This window comes from Nerophis ophidion, linkage group LG13 (assembly GCF_033978795.1).
Source record: "Nerophis ophidion isolate RoL-2023_Sa linkage group LG13, RoL_Noph_v1.0, whole genome shotgun sequence".
NCBI classification, from domain to species: Eukaryota; Metazoa; Chordata; class Actinopteri; order Syngnathiformes; family Syngnathidae; genus Nerophis; species Nerophis ophidion.
The window spans coordinates 5,075,401-5,100,366 of NC_084623.1; the positions used below are offsets into that span (position 1 = coordinate 5,075,401).

The following is a 24,966-nucleotide window of genomic DNA, read 5'->3' on the forward strand; positions in this document are numbered from 1 at the left end:
GTTCAGAAAACTGTTTTATTTTAGATATGTAATCCTCCATGTTAAAAGTGCAAGCAAGAGGAAAAAATAAACACACTTCTGCAGCCGAGTAGTCGCAAGAAGGATCGCTAGCGCCCTCTACCACCAGGAGGCGGGAGTCATTTAATGACTCATATTTGACACACGCAGCTACGGTATATTAAAAAAACATAGCTACTTACTGTTCTTTTTAGCATATTCAATAGCTTGGACCTTAAATCCTACCGAAAAGCTCTTAATCTTCTTCCCTTTATGCGATTTCAAATGATTGAAATCAGCCTCCTCCATTTTGAAAATGATGATAGGTGAAGTGTCACTCGTGACGTGACGAGTTTGACCCGGTGGAAATTGTAGGCATATGCTAATTATTTGGCGAAAAGAGTTTGACCCGGCGGAAATTCTAGACATGCGCTAATAAGAATAATATTTTGTGAAACGAGTTTGACCCGGTGGAAATTCTAGGCATATGCTAATTATTTGGCGAAAAGAGTTTGACCCGGCGGAAATTCTAGACATGCGCTAATAAGAATAATATTTTGTGAAACGAGTTTGACCCGACGTTAATCCTGAGCCGGCAGTAATGCTAAGCATGCGCTAATTATTTTGCAAAACGAGTTTGACTCGGCAGTAATTCTAGACAGGTGCGTACTATATACCTGGCAGCAATTCAAGAAAATACGATATGCATTTTCGGCAGGTGCGACTTATACTCCGAAAATATGGTAAATATTATTTTTTTAGTCATCATTTGATTCCAACTTAAATGTTATGAAAATTAGCCAAATTTTGATTAAACAGTGATTAAATCCGAGAAAAAAATCTGCCATAAAAGTGTGTTTATTTGGGGCTGGGTGTATTAAGCGCTGATCAGAGACGGGGACTATAAATAGATGTGTTTTATTCCCAGCAACCTGACAGATAGTTCCATGCTTGACGACGCTCGCGTATTGAAGAGTTGGCGGCCAGGTGAAGGTGAGCAATAATTCAGTGGACAAACAATTGGCGGCAATTAAGCGGTCTTGGTCTCAGACGGGAGCGTTTAGTGGCATCTCAGCCATCAATGAGGCCTAAGTTAGTTCAGCGAGAGTCCATTTGGCGGAGAAGTTTGTCGGGCGGCGAGTGTGCCTCCAGCGCTCGCAGGCTCATTTGAATCTGGAGGAAAATTGAGTTTAGTTTGTGTTTATTGCTCTCCGTCAGCGCCAATAGTGCAACATTTGCTCTCTTCAATCCCCGCCGGCCTCTTATTGGCCAGACACGCTCACATCTCCTTTCATGGACTCACTCAAAATGCTGAGAGAGAGAGAGAGCGTCTGTGAAAATAATATCATCCACAAGACCAAGTGTGTTGGGATGAAAGTCTTCTTTCAGTCGGAGCCGCGCTTTCCGTCTTTGAAAGAAAGCCTCGGCATGAAAAATAAAATAAAATAAAACATCTCTTTGTGTGTTTTTTTCCCTGCTCTTTTTCTCCTTTGCTCAAGTTGTTTATGTCGCTTACTTCTGGCCGTGCAAAGACACATCGACCACAGAGCTCTCTGAAGGGAGGCCAAACAAACTCCAAAACTCCTCCAAGAAACAAATAAATACAAAAAAAGGGACAATTGTTTTATCCTTAGTGAAGCATGGAGAGTGTCTCATACACTAATAACCTGCAGCCAGCATGGAGAGTGTCTCATACACTAATAAACTGCAGCCAGCATGGAGAGTGTCTCATACACTAATAAACTGCAGCCAGCATGGAGAGTGTCTCATACACTAATAACCTGCAGCCAGCATGGAGAGTGTCTCATACACTAATAAGCTGCAGCCAGCATGGAGAGTGGCTCATACACTAATAAACTGCAGCCAGCATGGAGAGTGTCTCATACACTAATAAGCTGCAGCCAGCATGGAGAGTGTCTCATACACTAACAACCTGCAGCCAGCATGGAGAGTGTCTCATACACTAATAACCTGTAGCCAGCATGGAGAGTGTCTCATACACTAATAACCTGCAGCCAGCATGGAGAGTGTCTCATACACTAATAAGCTGCAGCCAGCATGGAGAGTGTCTCATACACTAACAACCTGCAGCCAGCATGGAGAGTGTCTCATACACTAATAACCTGCAGCCAGCATGGAGAGTGTCTCATACACTAATAAGCTGCAGCCAGCATGGAGAGTGTCTCATACACTAATAACCTGCAGCCAGCATGGAGAGTGTCTCATACACTAATAAGCTGCAGCCAGCATGGAGAGTGTCTCATACACTAATAACCTGCAGCCAGCAAGGAGAGTGTCTCATACACTAATAACCTGCAGCCAGCATGGAGAGTGTCTCATACACTAATAAACTGCAGCCAGCAGACATTGAAACAACGTTAAGAACGTGTGTAAGTAGGACCTGACAGTGGAGCATTTCTTACTTAACCTTGAAACAACAAACTTTGTGTCAACGTTTAATCAATGTCAGGTTCTGACATTGATTTGACCATTGAATTTTGGTCATTTTCCAACCATTATTCTACCACCCAAATACAACATAATTTTTGTCTACGTTTAATCAATGTCAGGTTGTGACGTTGATGTGACCATTGAAATGTGGTCATTTCCCAACCATTATTCCACCACACAAATACACCATTGAAGCAACATGCTTTTTGACAACGTTTATTCAATGTTGGGTTCTGACATTAATCTGACCATCAAAATTTGGTCAATTCCCAACCAATATGCTACGACACAAACCTAACATTAAAGCAACATCACCCTTTTTGACGATGTTTAATCAATGTTGGGTTCTGACGTTGATTGGACCATTGAAATTTGGTCATTTCCCAACCAATATTCTACCACACAAATAGAACATTGAAGCAACATGCTTTTTGACAACGTTTATTCAATGTTGGCTTCTGACATTAATTTGACCATCAAAATTTGGTTTCCCAAACACTATTCTATGACACAAACCTAACATTAAAGCAACATCACCCTTTTTGACGATGTTTAATCAATGTTGGGTTCTGACATTGATTGGACCATTGAATTTAGGTCATTTCCCAACCAGTATTCTACCACACAAACCTAACATTGAAACAACATGCTTTTTGTCTACGTTTAATCAATGTTGGGTTCTGACGTTATTGGACCATTGAAATTTGGTCATTTCCCAACCAATATTCTACCACACAAATCTAACATCAAAGCAACATCACACTTTTTGACAACATTTAATCAATGTCAGGTTGTGACGTTGATTGGACCATTGAATTTTGGTCATTTTCCGACCAATATTCTACCACACAAATACAACATGCTATTTGACGACATTTAATCAATGTCAAGTTGTGATGTTGATTGGACCATTGATTTGTGGTCATTTCCCAACCATTATTCTACCACACAAATAGAACAGTGAAACCACATGCTTTCTGTCTACGTTTAATCAATGTCAGGTTGTGACATTGACTTGACCATTGAAATGTGGTCATTTCCCAACCATTATTCCACCACACAAATACACCATTGAAGCAACATGCTTTTTGACAACGTTTATTCAATGTTGGGTTCTGACATTAATTTGACCATCAAAATTTGGTTTCCCAACCACTGTTCTATGACACAAACCTAACATTAAAGCAACATCACCCTTTTTGACAACGTTTAATCAATGTTGGGTTCTGACGTTGATTGGACCATTGAAATTTGGTCATTTCCCAACCAGTATTCTACCACACAAACCTAACATTGGAACAACATGCTTTCTGTCTACGTTTAATCAATGTTGGGTTCTGACGTTGATTGGACCATTGAATTTAGTTCATTTTCCCACCAATATTCTACCACACAAATACAACATGCTATTTGACGACGTTTAATCAATGTCAAGTTGTGACGTTGATTGGACCATTGAATGGTGGTCATTTCCCAACCATTATTCTACCACACAAATAGAACATTGAAACAACATGCTTTTTGACAACGTTTATTCAATGTTGGTTTCTGACGTGGATTTGAGCATTGAAATTTGGTTATTTCCAACCAGTATTCTACCACACAAACCTAACATTGAAACAACATGCTTTTTGTCTACGTTTAATCAATGTTGGGTTCTGACGTTGATTGGACCATTGAAATTTGGTCATTTCCCAACCAATATTCTACAACACATTGCTAACATTGGAACAACATGCTTTCTGTCTACGTTTAATCAATGTCAGGTTGTGACGTTGATGTGACCATTGAAATTTGGTAATTTCCCAACCAATATTCTACCACACAAACCTAACATCAAAGCAACATCATGCTTTTTGACGACGTTTAATCAATGTCAGGTTGTGACGTTGATTGGACCATTGACTTTTGGTCATTTTCCAACCGTTACTCCATTTTACAAATACAACATTGAAACAACATGATTTTCGTCTACCTTTAATCAATGTTAGGATGTGACGTTGATTTGACCATTGAATAGCGGTCATTTTAAAATCAATATCCCACCACACAAGTACAAAATAATGGAAAGTGTCATCCCCCATAGCAACCGACGCTGTGGTCAAAGTTGAAATTGCCACAAAACACTCTACTGCCATCTGCCGGGATAAGACGATAGCGCACTAACCAAATTTGTCACGTTTCACGTGTCAGGTAAACCTGTAGTGTGGGGTTGTCACTATTAGTGTTTTTTTACGGGCAGCCTCAGGGAGCTCTGGAAGAAGATATCCAGTTATAGGAGATAAAGCCATCAGATGAGAGGGTGATGGAGCAAAGACTGGTGCATGTGTGGAACAAAGGTGCTCAGATGGGCACCTGGCTAACGAGCTCACGGCCTCTGCAGCTCTCTTTTGGTCTTACCTGAACCCTAAAGCCCGAGGTCCCAGCCTTTAAGTCCCAGCTTCCGTAGCATGAAAGCACCACGGAAGCCTGCAAGAATCTGTCGCATCCGTCCAAAAAGCAAAGAACCTCATCGTGTCTCACGTGGTCTTTCGCCGGGATTACCCTTGAGAGAGGCGCCTTTTTACAGCCTCTAACGAGTCAGCTCGCTAACATGACGGAGTAATGTAATAATAATCAATCTCAGGGCGGCTACATCTGCTGACCTCTCCGGGGAGCCCAGCACAATTATTTATCCGGCAAAAAAATTCATTGAGCACAGCAAATGCAATTGAGCGCAAGAAAAGAAGACGTAGCTGTTTGCAATTATCGCTAACAGGGATCCAGAGGCGTGCCTTGTTTTCCCAGGAGATGGCGGCTTTAATGACGTGTCGTCTCTGAGCGGGTTTAGGTTTGCCCGCAGAGTGGAGGGCTGCTAATCAGCCATTCACACGTCTCCTTGTCAGGTCCACAACTTGAGGGTTACATTCCGGGACCATCCTTGAAGTCACTGAGACGCTAATAAATATTTCTATTTTTCACACGTTTGTTGTTCAAAGTCAAAGACTTCAGCTAGAATGAAGCAGGAGGCAAACTATAAAGCCTGCTAGCCAGGAATGTGAAACAATTCTCCTCAAAAAAAGAGGAAACATGGAACTTCAGAGAAAAATGTGACTTAAAACGTGTGTGCACATGCACAACACTTAAGACCTTTAGCATGGCAGTATGTGGAATTAAATTATGGAATGGATTACCATATTTTTTGGACCATAGTGTTATGGTTGGGGGAGGGAGTTGTGACGGCACAGAACCACAAGGGGGCAATATATATATATATATATATATATATATATATATTTATCCATCCAGAGGGGTTAGTGCGTCTGCCTCACAATACGAAAGTCTTGCAGTCCTGGGTTCAAATCCAGGCTCGAGATCTTTCTGTGTGGAATTTGCATGTTTTCCCCGTGAATGCGTGGGTTCCCTCCGGGTACTCCGGCTTCCTCCCACCTCCAAAGACATGCACATGGGGATAGGTTGATTGGCAACACTAAATTGGCCCTGGTGTGTGAATGTGAGTGTGAATGTTGTCTGTCTATCTGTGTTGGCCCTGCGATGACGTGGCGACTTGTCCAGGGTGTACCCCACCTTCCGCCCGACTAGCTGAGATAGGCACCAGTGCCCCCAGAGACCCCAAAAGGGAATAAGCGGTAGAAAATGGATGGATTGATGGGATGGATATATATATATATATATATATATATATATATATATATATATATATATATATTGTTTTTATGATATGCAGGCAAACGACAACTTTAAAACATAACGACCGGCTTAGCTACGACGCCTGGCAGCCATCTTGGTATAGACGATCACAGCCCCTCCCTCACGAATGTTGGTGCGTGCGCACCAGCAGCAGACGGGACAGAAAAAAAGGAACAAAAAAAGTCTCCCTCACTGTGTCTGCGCACGGCGGCCTTCTTTGAAATGGTTTTCAGCGCAGCGGTTCTTTGAAGGCTGATAAAATCAAAACCCGTTGCAGTAATTAAAAGTCTTTTATCAATTTTTAATCAGAAGGGTTCAATCTCTCTCCTGTGGTAGTTTGAAGCCGACACGACAAACGCGCTCAGAGGAGATGTTTGAAAAAAGGTGACCGTTTTTTACAAAACTTTTGTTTTGAAGAGGAAATTGCAAACTTTCTGTTGATTTTTGCTGGGGGTTGTCAATATATGAAATGTAGGTCTAAGTGAGACCTACATAGAAGTTTTTGTTTCATGTCTCTATGGCATTCCTACTGGAAGTTACAGGCAGTTTTGTCTGTGTTTTCTTCCTAGGAACAGTTTTGTCTGTGTTTCCTTCCTAGGGGGCGCTAAAGCGCAACTTTTAGTTTTGGGGTTAGGGTTTTTAATTAAATTGCAATGTTCACCAGTCCTGATGTGTGTGTCAAATTGGTGAGTTTGGAAGCACGTTAAGGTGGTCAAATTACAGCTCAAAGCTGCGGAATAATAATAAAGAAATAATAAAACGCCAGTAATTCAATAGCGTCCTCTGTCCCAAAGGGACATTCGGTCCCTCGTTAAACAACAAAGGAATGGAGTGTGACGGAACACAAAGGGTGTATGGTGTAAGATTTTGCGTAGGAATGAATTGCTGAGTGTTACCAGAGTGATGAGTGAGGAAGCGGACAAAATCCAAAGGGGCAAGGCAGAGAAGGTCCGTGTCCAAGCGGGAGGTCGGGATCCAAGAGGCAGTCCGGGAAGCAGGGGGGAGAAACGAGGAATGACGAGACGCACAGCTTGACACGTGGAACAAAGGCAGACTGCAAGAAGGACGACAAGGGAAAGCGTTAGAACGTACAAACACGACGGTGGAGAACACAGACAGTCTACACGTATCTCTTATGTGTGACTGCCATCATATTGCAGTCTACACGTATCTCTTATGTGTGACTGCCATCATATTGCAGTCTACACGTATCTCTTATGTGTGACTGCCATCATATTGCAGTCTACAAGTATCTCTTATGTGTGACTGCCATCATATTGCAGTCTACACGTATCTCTTATGTGCGACTGCCATCTTATTGCAGTCAACATGTATCTCTTGTGTGACTGCCATCATATTGCAGTCTACAAGTATCTCTTATGTGCGACTGCCATCATATTGCAGTCTACACGTATCTCTTATGTGTGACTGCCATCATATTGCAGTCTACACGTATCTCTTATGTGTGACTGCCATCATATTGCAGTCTACAAGTATCTCTTATGTGTGACTGCCATCATATTGCAGTCTACATGTATCTCTTATGTGTGACTGCCATCATATTGCAGTCTACACGCATCTCTTATGTGTGACTGCCATCATATTGCAGTCTACAAGTATCTCTTATGTGTGACTGTCATCATATTGCAGTCTACAAGTATCTCTTATGTGCGACAGCCATCTTATTGCAGTCCACACGTATCTCTTATGTGTGACTGCCATCATATTGCAGTCTACACATATCTCTTATGTGTGACTGCCATCTACCGGTCACACTTATCATTACACCGTGTACCAAATAAAATAGAATAGAATAGAATAGAGTTTTATTGTCATTATTGCAATGAACAGGTTCAAAGAACAACGAAATTGGAGCAGCTCCTCCTAAGGTGCATATACAACATGGTAGTATAAATTAAAAAATAAATAAATAAATAAATAAAAAATAAATTAAAAAAAAAAGATAGAGATGACAGATGTATATATGTATATGTATCCACACAGATGCATATCTGCATGCATATGAATACATATACACACATACATAAAACATTATTTCACATTGTAGTCCAAAAAAATAGAAAAACATTTAAACATTACACATGAGGACATGATGGACATATGGACACTCAGTGCCTGTTTAGTGCTACTATGGCTCTTGGGTAAAAGCTATTTTTTAGTCTATTGGTGCTCGCTTTTAGCACCCTGTAGCGTCTGCCTGAGGGTAGCAGTTCCAGGTGGCTGTGCCCGGGGTGGAATGGGTCTTTCAGGATGCTCTGTGCTTTCCTGAGACAGCGGGAGCTGTACAGGTCAGCCAGGGAGGGGAGGGGGCATCCGATTAACTTCTGGGCGGTCTTTATGACTCTCTGGAGCGCCGTTCTCTCTGCGGCCGTGCAGCTGCTGAACCACACGCAGATGCAGTAGGTCAGGATGCTCTCAATGGAGCACCGGTAGAAGGACACCAGCAGTTCCTGTGAGAGGTGGTTGTTCCTGAGTATTCTCAGGAAGTGCAGTCTCTGGTGTGCCTTCTTGATGGTGGCCGTGGTGTTGGTGCTCCAGGATAGGTCGTTGGCCAGGTGGACTCCCAGGGAGCGGAAGTCGGAGACCCTCTCCACACAGTCACCACTGATGATCAGGGGCAGGATGTCCGTTTTTTTCCTCCTGAAGTCTATGACCAGCTCCTTGGTCTTGGAGGTGTTCAGGGCCAGGTTGTTGACTTTGCACCAATCCGAGAGCTTCTCCACCTCATCCCGATATGCAGCCTCGTCTCCCTCCGAGATGAGCCCCACTACGGTGGTGTCATCCGCAAATTTGATGATGGAGTTGCTGGAGTGGGCAGGTGTGCAGTCGTATGTGTAGATGGAGTAGAGAAGGGGGCTCAGCACGCAGCCTTGTGGAGAGCCGGTACTGAGGTGCAGGCTTGATGACATGTGGCGACCCAACTGCACCCTCTGGGGGCGGTTGGATAAGAAGTCCTTAATCCACATGCAGATGGAGTTCGAGAGACCCAGGTCTGACAGTTTGGACACCAGTCTATCAGGAATAATGGTGTTAAATGCCGAGCTATAATCCACAAAAAGCAGCCGCACGTAGCTTCCCCCCGTCTCCAGGTGACCCAGGGAGGAGTGTAGGGCTGTGGCGATGGCGTCCTCTGTGGACCTGTTGGCTCTGTAGGCAAACTGGTGTGGGTCGAGCTCGGGAGGGAGGACTGAGGTGATATGGGTCCGTACCAGCTTCTCGAAGCACTTCATAGCTATAGGTGTAAGTGCAACTGGACGGTAGTCATTCAGACATCTGACAGAGTTCTTCTTCGGCACCGGGATTATTGTGGAAGTCTTCAGGCATGATGGGATGACGGCCTGGGAGAGGGACTGGGTGAAGATCTTCGTAAATACTCCGGCCAGCTGGTCTGCACAGTCTCTTAGTACCTGTCCCGGGACTCCATCTGGGCCCGTAGCCTTCCTCGGGTTCACTGCCTTCAGCGTGCGTCTCACCTCATGCTCCTCCAGTGTGAGGGTGTAGCTGCTGTGGGTGTTGGGTGGGGGTGTTGTGACGGCTGCAGGTGTTTTTCTCTCAAATCGGGCGAAGAAGCTGTTTAACTCCCCCGCTCGAGAGGCGTCGCCGTCAGCCGAAGGGTTACTGGGTCTGAAGTTGGTCATGTCTTTTATTCCTTTCCATACCTCCTTGGTGTTGTTGCTCTGCAGGTGGGCTTCCATTTTCCTCCTATGTTCAGCTTTTGCCTCTCTGATGCCTCTCTTCAGATTGGCTCTGGCAGCACTGTAGAGTGCCAGGTCCTGCGCTTTGAAGGCACTGTCTCTCTCTTTGAGGAAGCCCTGGACTGTTTTTGTCATCCAGGGCTTCCTGTTGGGGTAGACTCGGATGCGCTTGTCCACTGTGACAGTGTCTATGCAGTGTTTGATGTACCCCAGGACTGCTTCTGTGTACTGCTCCAAGTCTGGGTTTTCAAAAACTGACCAGTCTGTTGTATCAAAGCAGTCCTGCAGCTGTTCCATGGCTCCCTCCGGCCATGTTTTGACCGTTTTGGTTGTGATAGGAGCACTTTTTCTTATTGGTGTGTAAGCTGGCAAAAGGAGCAGGGATATGTGGTCAGACTTGCCTAATTGGGGAAGTTGTTTGGCTCTATATCCTTTTTTTATGTTGGAATAGACTTTGTCCAGTGTGTTAGCTCCCCTCGTAGCACACTTCACATGCTGGTGAAGTTTGGGGAGCACTTTTTTCAGGTCGACATGATTAAAGTCCCCCGCTATGATGTGGATGCCGTCGGGATATTTGTTCTGTTGTGCACTGATTGTATCGTGCAACAGAGCTAGCGCCGTGCTAGCGTTAGCATCGGGAGCTATATACACGTTTGTGATCAGGACAGCAGAGTGCTCCCTGGCTAGATGGAAGGGTCGGCATTTAACTGTAAAATATTCCAGATCTTGGGAACAGTGGCTGTTAACTACCTTTGAATCAGAAGTCCACTTGTTGTTTAGGTAGGTTAGCAGTCCACCCCCACGCCGCTTGCCGGAAGACACTGCGTTTCTGTCCTGTCTGTGTGCTGTGTGACCGGTTAGCTCCATGCTAGCGTCGGGTATTGAGGACGTTAGCCAGGTTTCCGTAAACAATAGGGCGCAGCTGTCCATCACAGTGTTTTGTGCTACACGGAGCCTCACCTCGTCCATCTTGTCCTCTTCACCATGAGGAGCGAGCGACCTCGCATTAGCCAGGAATAGACTTGGTATCGGTGGTCTGTTTGGGTTCATTTTTAGTCTGGCTAACACGCCGCCCCTTCGGCCACGGCGTCTTCGCCTCCGCCTCCTCCTCGCCGGGCACAGTAGCCATGGAGCTCCAGGGCTACGTGCTAACTCCTCTGGGATGTTGTGTCGGCTTGTAAAATCCACCGAAATAGTCTGCTCAGACCGCAATCCAATCTCCAACAAATCGTTTCGGCTGTACATAACCTTCGCCCAGCAAGTTGCTGACTGGGCTAGTAATAAACTATATAAAAACAAGAAAAACAATGCACCTAAGGGGAGAGCCTGAAACGTCGCGTCCATGCGCGCCGCCATTTCCTATATATATAGCTCAGCTTCTTCCTACTCCTTTTCAGACATTCTACATTGTGAAACTGTAATCACTATGTTGTTATTTCCTCTATGAACAACTTGACAGTTCCAGGTTCGATTCCAGCTTCCGCCGTCCTAGTCTCTGCCCTCGTGTCCTTGGGCAAGGCACACTGCTTTAAATGTAGTTTAAAATGTAGATAATTGTTTCACTTTGAATCTCTAGAGAAAAAAAGCGCTATATGAATAATGTGTTCATCACTTAGATTGTATTTTCGCTTCATTCCTGTGAGAATCCTGCGTGTGACTGAAACATTACGGAGTGGCACGAGCAGGTAGCGTCTGTGAGCTCGGCTTTTTGTCTTTCGGACTCATCAGGTCTTACCAGGGTGGGTAGTGCCTTCTGAGGCAAGAACTAAAACTCAGACCCAAAGTCCCGTCTAATTACCCACAACAAAATCCAGTTTTGGCCTTCATGAGTGTTTTTTCTGCCACCAGGTCCGTCCCTGGCGGGCCCTCTGAAGAAGGACTGGGCCTCTCCCAACAGCATCGCTCTCTCCTGGCAGCAGCCCACAGAAAGCCCGCTGCCCATCCTGGACTACGAGATCAAGTACTATGAGAAGGTACTGTGTCGGTCCAGGTCCAAGGAACACTAACGCAATGCCAAGTTTTTCTAAGGGCTTTTATATGAGATGATATTTGATCTGGAATGTGCCAGCTGGACAAAACAAATTATTGTTTTGTGTGTTTAGTATGGTTAGCATTCTAATATTAGCATGGTGTAAATAACTTTACACACCAGAAATATGTTGCAGTTAGCATTTAGCATGCTAGCTTTTTTTTCCCTAATTTGTATGTTCAAACCTCAGTCATATTCTCGTACTTGATACATGCTAACGTTAGCAGGCTGGCATTTTTAATAAATTATTATTTTAAATGAATTTACACACCAGAAATATGTTGCAGTTAGCATGCTAGCTTTTTTCCCCTAATTTATATGTTCAAACTTCAGTCATATTCTGGTACTTGATACATGCTAACGTTAGCAGGCTGGCATTTTTAATAAATTATTATTTTAAATGAATTTACACACCCGACTTATGTTACAGTTAGCATTTAGCATGTTAGCTTTTTATAAGTTAATTTGTAGGTTCAAACCTCAGTCATATTCTGGTACTTGATACATGCTAACGTTAGCAGGCTGGCATTTTTAATAAATTGTTATTTTTAATGAATCTACACACCTGACATTTCTAACAGTTAGCATGTTAGCCTTCTTAAAGCTAATTTGTAGGTTCACACCTCAGTCATATTCTGGTACTTGATGCAAGCTTAAGTTAGCAGGCTTCAATTTTTAATGAATTTACACACCTGACATATTTCACAGTTAGCATTTAGCATGCCAACATTAGCATGCTAGCTTTTGCAAGCTACTTTTTGAGGTGAATTACGTTTATATAGCTTTTTTTTCCTCTAGTGAATTTACACACCTGACATATTTCACAGTTAGCATTTAGCATGCCAACATTAGCATGCTAGCTTTTGCAAGCTAATTTTTGAGGTGAATTACGTTTATATAGCTTTTTTTTTCCTCTAGTGACTCAAAGCGCATTTACATTGTCTACACCTTGAAACTACATTTACACGAGTGTGGGTAAAGTGTCTTGTCCAAGGACACAACGGCAGTGACTAGGTTAGGGGGGAAAGCGGATATCGAACCTGAACCCTCGCCTTGCAACCCCCCCAAAATGTTGAGTGGTAAATGTTGGCATTACACGAATAACTGTAAACATGCTCTTGTTTAGCATGTTAGCCTAAAACTGTCAGCATTTCTTTATCTTTAATTTTGCTTATTGAATTTCTAGCGTTTTATTCTTTCTTTATTTATTATTATTCCGCAGCTTTGAGCTGTAATTTGACCCCCCTTAACATGCTTTAAAACTCACTATAATTGACACACACATCAAGACTGGTGAACATTGCGATTTAATCAAAAAACCTAGCCCCAAAACTAAAAATTGCGCTCTAGCGCCCCCTAGGAAGAAAACACGGACAAAACTGCCTGTAACTTCCAATAGGAATGTCGTAGCGACATGAAACAAAAACCTCTATGTAGGTCTCACTTAGACCTACATTTCATATATTGACATCGTTGAGGAAGGAAGTTTGCAATTCCCCCTTCAAAACAAAAGATTTGTAAAAACCCTCACCTTTGGCTCTTTGAGCTGTAATTCGACCCTCTTAACATGCTTCAAAAGTCACCAAACTGGACACACACATCAGGACTGGCGAAAATTGCGATCTAATCAAAAAACCTAACCCTAAAACTCAAAATTGCGCTCTAGCGCCCCCTAGGAATAAAACACAGACAAAACTGCTCCTAAGGAGAAAACAGACAGAACTGCCCGTAACTTCCAGTAGGAATGTCATAGAGACATGAAACAAACACCTCCATGTAGGTCTCACTTAGACCTACATTTCATATATTGACAACCCCCAGCAAAAAACAACAGGAAGTTTGCAATTCCCTTTCAAAACTAAAGTTTTGTAGAAACCGGTCACGTTTTTTCAAACATTATCTCCTCTGATCATGTCGGCTTCAAACTACCACAGGAGAGAGAGTGAACCCCGCTGATTAAAAGTTGATTAAAGAGTTTTAATTACTGCTACGGTTCTGATTTTATCAACCTTCAAAAAACCGCTGCGCTAAAAAACATTTCAAAGATGGCCGCCGAGCGCAGACCCAGACTTCCCTCTACTCAGTCCATCGCTGCTTGCAGCTTTAATTTTGTTTTGTTCTTACTTGACGCTATCTGGCCAGCGTGCTAACTGTTAGCATGTCAGTTCAGCTTTTCACACTAAATGTATGCCAACATTGCATTTGATGCATGATGTAAATATTAAATATTATGGAAAATGTTTGGTGAAAAGTCTTGAATTTTCTCTGGCTCACAGGAACATGAGCAGCAGAGCTACTCCTCCACCAGCACCAAAGCCCCCAGCGTGATCATCACGGGTTTAAAACCGGCCACCTGGTACGTCTTCAGCGTCCGCACCCGCACGCCAGCTGGGTACAGCTCCTTCGCCGCCAGATACGAATACCAGACCACGGGAGGTTGTAAGTTTCACTCCTTAGCTTGTATGTGCTTCCTGTCTCAAGCCAGGTACACAATTTGGTGTTTTTACAGGTACCGGACCCAAATCTGTTGGTACTATCGGGTACCGATTCATGTAAAACTCCACAACGCCAAATTTCAATAATTTGTCTGGTTGGGGTCACGTACCGGCTCAAGCACTTGGCCGGGAAACAAGCGCTGAAAGCAGACTCTGTAATGTTGCGTTTTCTCATGCCAACAAAGCAAGAAGAAAGTGCTCAAAAGCACAGTAAAAATCCACTTTTCAACAATATTTTAGCTCCATGCTAATTCACATGGGATTTGCAATGGACATGCTACTGATTAGCATTAGCGATTTACATGGCGATTTCAAAACCTCCAAATTAGGTCATGAAAACATTTAAGACGTTACAATTAAACAGCGGGTGTGTGATAAGTACAATTCTCACAGTACAAACACTTTGTAGTGTTCAACAAAATACACTTTTTGCACATCTCCACGTCTAAGTTGACCAACTTGTGGGTTTACGTCCACAACCTTCTACTATCTCAAGCTAGGTACCGAATTTGGTGTTTTTATAGGTACCGGACCCAAATCCATCGGAACTACCGGGTACCGATTCAAGTAAAACCCGACGACGCCATATTTTAATAATTTTTCTGGTTGCAGTCATGCACCGGCTCAAGCACTTGGCCAGGAAACAAGCTAATTTACATGGGATTTGAAATGGACATGCTACTAGCATTAGCGATTTACATGGGGATTTCAAAACCTCCAAATTTGGTCATGAAAACATTTAAGACGTTACAATTAAACAGTGGGTGTGTGATAAGTACAATTCTTACAGTACAAACACTTTGTAGTGTTCAACAAAAAAATATTTGCACATTTTTCCTGGGTCTTTCTCGCCATCTCCACGTCTAAGTTGACCAACTTGTGGGTTTACATCCACAACTTTCAACTATCTCGAGCTAGGTACCCAATTTGGTGTTTTTATAGGTACTGTTGGTACTACCGGGTACCGATTCACGTAAAACCCGATGACGTCAAATTTCAATAATTAGTTTGGTTGCAGTCACATACCGGCTCAAGCACTTGGCCAGGAAACAAGCGCTGAAAGCAAACTCTGTAATGTCGCGTTTTCTCACGCCAACAAAGCAAGGAGAAAGTGCTCAAAAGCACAGTAAAGATCCACTTTTCAAAAATATTTTAGCTCCATGCTAATTCACATGGGATTTGCAATGGACATGCTACTAGCATTAACGATTTACATGGCGATTTCAACACCTCCAAATTTGGTCATGAAAACATTTAAGACGTTACAATTAAACAGCGGGTGTGTGATAAGTACAGTACTTACAGTACAAACACTTTGTAGTGTTCCACAAAATAAAACATTTTGCAAATTTTTTCCGGGTCTTTCTTGCCATCTCCACGTCTAAGTTGACCAACTTGTGGGTTTACGTCCACAACCTTTTACTGTCTCGAGCTAGGTACCCAATTTGGTGTTTTTACAGGTACTGTTGGTACTACCGGGTACCGATTCACGTAAAACCCGATGACGTCAAATTTCAATAATTTGTTTGGTTGCAGTCACATACCGGCTCAAGCACTTGGCCGGGAAACAAGGGCTGAAAGCAAACTCTGTAATGTTGCGTTTTCTCATGCCAACAAAGCAAGGAGAAAGTGCTCAAAAGCACAGTAAAAATCCAGTTTTCAAAAATATTTTAGCTCCATGCTAATTCACATGGGATTTTCAATAGACATGCTACTAATTAGCATTAGCGATTTACATGGCGATTTCAAAACCTCCAAATTTGGTCATGAAAACATTTAAGACGTTACAATTAAACAGCGGGTGTGTGATAAGTACAATTCTTACAGTACAAACACTTTGTAGTGTTCCACAAAATGAAATATTAGCACATTTTTTCTAGGTCTTTCTCGCCATCTCCACGTCTAAGTTGACCAACATGTGGGTTTACGTCCACAACCTTTTACTATCCCAAGCTAGGTACCGAATTTGGTGTTTTTATAAGTACCGGACCCAAATCCGTCAGACCTACCGGGTCCCGATTCACATAAAACCCGACGACGTCATATTTCAATAATTTTTCTGGTTGCAGTCATGCACTGGCTCAAGCACTTGGTCAGAAAACAAGCTAATTTACATGGGATTTGAAATGGACATGCTACTAGCATTAGCGATTTACATGGGGATTTCAAAACCTCCAAATTAGGTCATGAAAACATTTAAGACGTTACAATTAAACAGTGGGTGTGTGATAAGTACAATTCTTACAGTACAAACACTTTGTAGTGTTCAAGAAAAAAATATTTGCACATTTTTCCTGGGTCTTTCTCGCCATCTCCACGTCTAAGTTGACCAACTTGTGGGTTTACGTCCACAACTTTCAACTATCTCGAGCTAGGTACCCAATTTGGTGTTTTTATAGGTACTGTTGGTACTACCAGGTACCGATTCACGTAGAACCTGATGACGTCAAATTTCAATAATTTGTTTGGTTGCAGTCACATACCGGCTCAAGCACTTGGCCGGGAAACAAGGGCTGAAAGCAAACTCTGTAATGTTGCGTTTTCTCATGCCAACAAAGCAAGGAGAAAGTGCTCAAAAACACAGTAAAGATCCACTTTTCAAAAATATTTTAGCTCCATGCTAATTCACATGGGATTTGCAATGGACATGCTACTGATTAGCATTAGCGATTTACATGGCGATTTCAAAACCTCCAAATTAGGTCATGAAAACATTTAAGACGTTACAATTAAACAGCGGGTGTGTGATAAGTACAATTCTCACAGTACAAACACTTTGTAGTGTTCAACAAAATACACTTTTTGCACATCTCCACGTCTAAGTTGACCAACTTGTGGGTTTACGTCCACAACCTTCTACTATCTCAAGCTAGGTACCGAATTTGGTGTTTTTATAGGTACCGGACCCAAATCCATCGGAACTACCGGGTACCGATTCAAGTAAAACCCGACGACGCCATATTTTAATAATTTTTCTGGTTGCAGTCATGCACTGGCTCAAGCACTTGGTCAGGAAACAAGCTAATTTACATGGGATTTGAAATGGACATGCTACTAGCATTAGCGATTTACATGGGGATTTCAAAACCTCCAAATTTGGTCATGAAAACATTTAAGACGTTACAATTAAACAGTGGGTGTGTGATAAGTACAATTCTTAAAGTACAAACACTTTGTAGTGTTCAAGAAAAAAATATTTGCACATTTTTCCTGGGTCTTTCTCGCCATCTCCACGTCTAAGTTGACCAACTTGTGGGTTTACGTCCACAACTTTCAACTATCTCGAGCTAGGTACCCAATTTGGTGTTTTTATAGGTACTGTTGGTACTACCGGGTACCGATTCACGTAAAACCCGATGACGTCAAATTTCAATAATTTGTTTGGTTGCAGTCACATACCGGCTCAAGCACTTGGCCAGGAAACAAGCGCTGAAAGCAAACTCTGTAATGTCGCGTTTTCTCACGCCAACAAAGCAAGGAGAAAGTGCTCAAAAGCACAGTAAAGATCCACTTTTCACAAATATTTTAGCTCCATGCTAATTCACATGGGATTTGAAATGGACATGCTACTGATTAGCATTAGCGATTTACATGGCGATTTCAAAACCTCCAAATTAGGTCATGAAAACATTGAAGACGTTAAAATTAAACAGCGGGTGTGTGATAAGTACAATTCTTACAGTACAAACACTTTGTAGTGTTCAACAAAAAAATATTTGCACATTTTTCCTGGATCTTTCTCGCCATCTCAACGTCTAAGTTGACCAACTTGTGGGTTTACGTCCACAACCTTTTACTGTCTCGAGCTAAGTACCCAATTTGGTGTTTTTATGAGTACTATTGGTACTACCAGGTACCGATTCACGTAGAACCCAATGACCTCAAATTTCAATAATTTGTTTGGTTGCAGTCACACACCGGCTCAAGCACTTGGCCGGGAAACAAGGGCTGAAAGCAAACTCTGTAATGTTGCGTTTTCTCACGCCAACAAAGCAAGGAGAAAGTGCTCAAAAGCACAGTAAAGATCCACTTTTCAAAAATATTTTAGCTCCATGCTAATTCACATGGGATTTGCAATGGACATGCTACTAATTAGCATTAACGATTTACATGGCGATTTCAACACCTCCAAATTTGGTCATGAAAACATTTAAGACGTTACAATTAAACAGCGGGTGTGTGATAAGTACAGTACTTATATGGCCGCGCAAGTCCCGGGATGCCCAAAATGTCCATAAAACACCCAGCCGAGTCTCATGGGGAGGGGGGATGAAAGTAAGAAAATTCAGCAAAAGTCCCAAAAATGTTCAAAATACCTACACAGGTTCGAGTCCCACAAGTTCCGCCGCCAGCCAGGATGCCCAAAATGTCCAAAACGCGCCCAGCAAAGTCCCACGGGAAGGTGGGGAGAAAAGTGAGAAAAGTCGGTGAAATGTTCAAAAAGTCCCACCCGGGTTCAAGTGTGCACTCAAACTCAAACTCGAACCCGGTTGGGACTCGAACCTTGGTAGGTATTTTGAAAATTTTGGGGGACTTTTGCCGACTTTTCTCATTTTTCCCCCCTACTTCCCGTGGGACTTTGCTGGGTGCGTTTGGAAAATTTTTTGTGTGTCCGGCGGCGGGACTTGTGGGACTGGAACCCGGGGAGGTATTTTGGACACAATTGGGACTTTTGAACATTTTGGCAGCCTTTTCCCCCTCTTCTTCCCCGCCTTCCTGTGCACCATTGCTGGGTGTGTTTTGGACACTTGGACAAAAATTGTTTCAAGCATATTTTACTCAAAATAGGTCATATAATGTCGGAAACAAGCTGTAGTATCTTACTGAGATCATTTAGGACCTAAACACTTAAAACAAGTATAAAATCTTATGTATGGCCGCGCAAGTCCCGGGATGCCCAAAATGTCCATAAAACACCCAGCCGAGTCCCATGGGGAGAGGGGATGAAAGTTGGAAAATTCAGCAAAAGTCCCAAAAATGTTCAAAATACCTACACAGGTTCGAGTCCCACAAGTTCCGCCGCCAGCCAGGATGCCCAAAATGTCCAAAACGCGCCCAGCAAAGTCCCACGGGAAGGTGGGGAGAAAAGTGAGAAAAGTCGGTGAAATGTTCAAAAAGTCCCACCCGGGTTCAAGTGTGCACTCAAACTCAAACTCGAACCCGAACCCGGTTGGGACTCGAACCTTGGTAGGTATTTTGAAAATTTTGGGGGACTTTTGCCCACTTTTCTCATTTTTCCCCCCTACTTCCCGTTGGACTTTGCTGGGTGCGTTTTGGAAATTTTTTTGTGTGCCCGGCGGCGGGACTCGTGGGACTGGAACCCGGGGAGGTATTTTGGACACAATTGGGACTTTTGAACATTTTGGCAGCCTTTTCCCCCTCTTCTTCCCCGCCTTCCTGTGCACCATTGCTGGGTGTGTTTTGGACACTTGGACAAAAATAGTTTCAAGCATATTTTACTCAAAATAGGTCATAAAATGTCGGAAACAAGCTGTAGTATCTTACTGAGATCATTTAGGACCTAAACACTTAAAACAAGTATAAAATCTTATGTATGGCCGCGCAAGTCCCGGGATGCCCAAAATGTCCATAAAACACCCAGCCGAGTCCCATGGGGAGGGGGGATGAAAGTTGGAAAAGTCGGCAAAAGTCCCAAAAATGTTCAAAATACCTACACAGGTTCGAGTCCCACAAGTTCCGCCGCCAGCCAGGATGCCCAAAATGTCCAAAACGCGCCCAGCAAAGTCCCACGGGAAGGTGGGGAGAAAAGTGAGAAAAGTCGGTGAAATGTTCAAAAGTACCACCCGGGTTCAAGTGTGCACTCGAACTCAAACTCGAACCCGGTTGGGACTGGAACCTTGGTAGGTATTTTGAAAATTTTGGGGGACTTTTGCCAACTTTTCTAATTTTTCCCCCCCTACTTCCCGTGGGACTTTGCTGGGTGAGTTTTGGAAATTTTTTTGTATCCCGGGATTTGTGTGGCCGGCGGCGGGACTTGTGGGACTGGAACCCGGGGAGGTATTTTGGACACAATTGGGACTTTTGAACATTTTGGCAGCCTTTTCCACCTCTTCTTCCCCGCCTTCCTGTGCACCATTGCTGGGTGTGTTTTGGACAATTGGACAAAAATTGTTTCAAGCATATTTTACTCAAAATAGGTCATATAATGTCGGAAACAAGCTGTAATATCTTACTGAGATCATTTAGGAGCAAAACCCTTAACTTTTGTATTATGTTGGGAAAAAATGACATTGATTATGTTGCGGGTCGTTTTGACCCACAATGTTTAAATGCCCTCAAAACAGTCAAGAAAACAGGTTAAACCAATAACAATTTATTTTAGGTTATATAAACATTTACAAAAGTGACATACAATACATTTTTTATTCCATTTGTACTATGTTAACGCTCAATTTGACCCATTTCAGTTTTTGTGTTGATCAAAGTACTGGTTATCCTTTCTTTTTGTTGCTGAAATCTGGTGACTTTTCCTCATCTAGGGTCATGAACTGGTGTGTAAATCTGGACACTTTGTTGTGTAGTGGAATGTTTGTGCAGAGTTTGTATACAAAGATGATGTTGCGAGTCATTTTGACCCAGGCGCTTTAATGTGGGTAAATAGCTGTTCAGATCCAAAAATAAACATGTCTCCTTGATGTACTTTTTACTTTGAAGTACAATTGTTTGTATTTTGGTTGTCTCTGAGACCCAGAGCCAGGTGTGTGAAGAGAGGGAACTTTCTCACACTTGTCCTTGTCTCCCCAGATGTCATCCTTCTGGAGCTCATTTTTGGTGAGTTTGTCAAAGAGATGACATGAGAACAGTGACAAGGACAAGTTTGAGAAAGTTCCCTCTCTTCACACACCTGGCTCTGGGTCTCAGAGGCAATCAAAATGCAAACAATTGAACATCAAAGTAAAAACTACATCAAAGAGACTTGTTTATTTTGGCTATTTACCCACATTAAAGTGTCTGGGTCAAAATGACCCGCAACATCATCTTTGTAGACAAACTATGCAAGACATTCCACTACACAACAAAGTGTCCAGATTTTACACACCAGTTCATGACCCTAGATGAGGAAAAGTCACCACATTTCAGCAAGAAAAAGAAAGGATAACCAGTACTTTGATCAACACAAAAACTGAAATGGGTTAAATTGACCCTCAACATAACAGAAAGGTTAGACTCTAACATAAAATCTGCTTAGTGAGAACAATTATCTTACCAGACAGAAAATAAGCAAATATCAGCCTTATTTGAGATATTTCATCTTACTTAGATTTCACTTTTTGCAGTGCAGCGTTTATTTATGAGCTTGAATGCATAAAAAACCAGACAACTGTGTTCTTGTCTTGAAGAAGGATTGTTAATGATAGACACAATTAAAATAAAACAAAAAGGTAAAGGAGTATGTGTGAGTAATCTGTGTGAAATGCTAATTAATTAATTGACAGCTCTACTATTCATGTCCTTGCTGTGTTGACGTGGCGACCAGATCCATCCGCCAATTGAACATGATCGGCAAACAGGGTCCGGAGTATTTGAAATCAATATTTGAGAGTCTCCTCCTGGCGGCGTTATTGCCATCCTAACCACCACAAAAGGTGCGGCCGCCCTTTCATGCGAGGTCAGGTATTGTGAAGCGGCGGTGCAGGGGTTTTTATCTGCGGGATCGTACGGCGCTTTGTAGTGTCTGGCCTTTTATCTGGAAGGGAGCGCCCATTCTGCCTCGGTCCCTCGCTCCGATCTGTCAGTCTGTCACTCACTTTTGTTTTTCCATCAGTCACACTCACTTCTACCTCTCGCTTTGTCTTTATCCTCCTGTCGTCCTCTTTCCTCACACACACACACACACACACACACACACACACACACACACACACACACACACACACACACACACACACCTTTTTTGGTAGTGACAATTGTCTTCCACTCAGTAAATGACTATAATGTATGCAGGTTAAGCTCCTCCCTCACACCTGTATGACCTCATAAAAGGTACTATTAAGCACATTTATAATCATTTTTTCCCCCTCAAAACTCGACAGTGCGCCTTATAACCCGGTGTGCCTTATGTACGGGATCATTCTGGTTGTGCTTGCCGACCTCCAAGCTATTTTATTTGGTACAAGGTGCAGTGATAATTGTGATCAGTAGATGGCAGTCACACATAAGAGATACGTGTCGACCGTGATATGACTCAAAGTAAGCAACACAAAAATGTTATATGTTCCATTGAAAATAAAGAACATTACACACAGAGATGCATGTAGACTGCAATATGATGGCAGTCACACATAAGAGAAACGTGTAGACTGCAATATGATGGCAGTCACACATAAGAGATATGTGTAGACTGCAATACGATGGCAGTCACACATAAGAGAAACGTGTAGACTGCAATATGATGGCAGTCACACATAAGAGATACGTGAAGACTGCAATTTGATGGAAGTCACACATAAGAGATACATGTCAACCGCAATATGACTCAAAGTAAGCAACACAAAAATGTTATATGTTCCATTAAAATATAGAACATTACACACAGAGTTGCGTGTAGACTGCAATATGATGGCAGTCGCACATAAGAGATACGTGTAGACTGCAATATGATGGCAGTCACACATAAGAGATACGTGTAGACTGCAATATGATGGCAGTCACAAATAAGAGATACGTGTAGACTGCATTATGATGGCAGTCACACATAACAAAATACGTGTAGACTGCAATTTGAAGGCAGTCTCACATAAGAGATACATGTAGACTGCAATATGATGGCAGTCACACATAAGAGATACGTGTAGACTGCAATATGATGGCAGTCACACATAAGAGAAACGTGTAGACTACAATGTGATGGCAGTCACACATAAGAGATACGTGTAGACTGAAATATGATGGCAGTCTCACATAAGAGATACGTGTAGACTGCAATATGATGGCAGTCACACATAAGAGATACGTGTAGACTGCAATATGATGGCAGTCACACATAAGAGATACGTGTAGACTGCAATTTGAAGGCAGTCTCACATAAGAGATACATGTAGACTGCAATATGATGGCAGTCACACATAAGAGATACGTGTAGACTGCAATATGATGGCAGTCACACATAAGAGATACGTGTAGACTGCAACATGATGGCAGTCACACATAAGATATACGTGTAGACTGCAATTTGAAGGCAGTCTCACATAAGAGATACGTGTAGACTGCAATATGATGGCAGTCACACATAAGATATACGTGTAGACTGCAATTTGAAGGCAGTCTCACATAAGAGATACGTGTAGACTGCAATTTGAAAGCAGTCACACATAAGAGATAACTAATAACGAGCTATTTTCTAAATGTTCCAATAAAAATGCGATTTTATTCTTAAAAACAATTTGTATTTATGAACACAGACTAAAGTACTAACAATTGAGTACTGGTACGGAGGAAATACTGCATCCTCAGACGGCGCATGGTGCATTCTTCACTCCCACTTTGAGGCACAAACCGCTGCAGATCTACTGGACCAGATCTTCCCCTGCGCTTCTGACCTTGACCTGGGATTCCCATTCATTAAGCATGAAATACCCGGGAAATAAGTCGGGCGATACCAATCATCTTTTAATTATCCCGGCCCACGTTGGTCACATGACAAGGCAGGCAAAATCATGAATATCAAATGAGGTAAATCTCCATGAATCATCAGACTTACACCAGCAGGACTGGGAATATGTCCACTATGGAGGACTTTTGCACCACTAAGAACTAATCAGACATCTCTGTGAGACTAGGTGGTCTATTTATGGCGCACTGATGGACAAAATCCATGAACTATTTTTCGCTGACACTTTCCTCTTCTCTTGTCCCTCTGTTCACCTCGATCATTATTTCCACACCTCATTCATCCTGCTTACCTTCTCTACGTCTTCCTGGGCCCTGCATCCTTGTTCCGACCCGGAATGGACCGCCTCCAGCGTCGGACCTGGCCTCTGACCAAGGTCAGGTTTTGGTCATCGTCACGGCAGCCGTGGGCGGTTTTACCCTCCTGGTCATCCTCACCCTGTTCCTCCTCATTACTGGAAGGTAAGACCACGTCGCTGCACCTGATCTCAATTTGTGCACAGTGTTTGTCTGCTAGTGGTCTTGTTTCTTCAGCATTGTTCACTGTCGAGTTCAAACACCGAACTATCTATTAAACAAAGACAAGAAGCAAAGGAATCAAACAGAGACAGGATTCAATTTGCACCTTACACCCTCGTACAATGTCGCTCCAGGCTCTAAGTACCCGTTCCACGCCTCCACATTTATTCGGGCATTTTCAGATTACGTAGCTACAGCTGCTTCTAAGGGGAGGGGTCATAAACCGCTGCTGCGCTTTGTTGTAAACAGTTCAAAGAATAAAAGGTGCTTGGATCGGTGTCAGGTTTGCCCCCTCTCTTCTTTTCTTAGACAAGCCTCCTCTCTTCCTGTTTTTAAATCTCTCTTAAAAACATACTTTTATTCCATGGCTTTTAACACTGAGTGATATCCATCCTGCAATGGTGCCCCATAATACACCTGCTGTGAACTTGTTTTTATT

General features: G+C 42.8%; 1 protein-coding gene across 1 annotated transcript in view; it reads left to right on the forward strand.

The window, feature by feature from the left end:
• epha6 (eph receptor A6) overlaps positions 1-24,966 on the forward strand; it is a 354,317-nt gene that overhangs the window by 274,777 nt on the left and 54,574 nt on the right. The window contains 3 exon segments of the mRNA XM_061918280.1: positions 11,703-11,827; positions 14,160-14,322; positions 24,362-24,470. Coding sequence (XP_061774264.1) covers positions 11,703-11,827; positions 14,160-14,322; positions 24,362-24,470 — 397 coding nt within the window.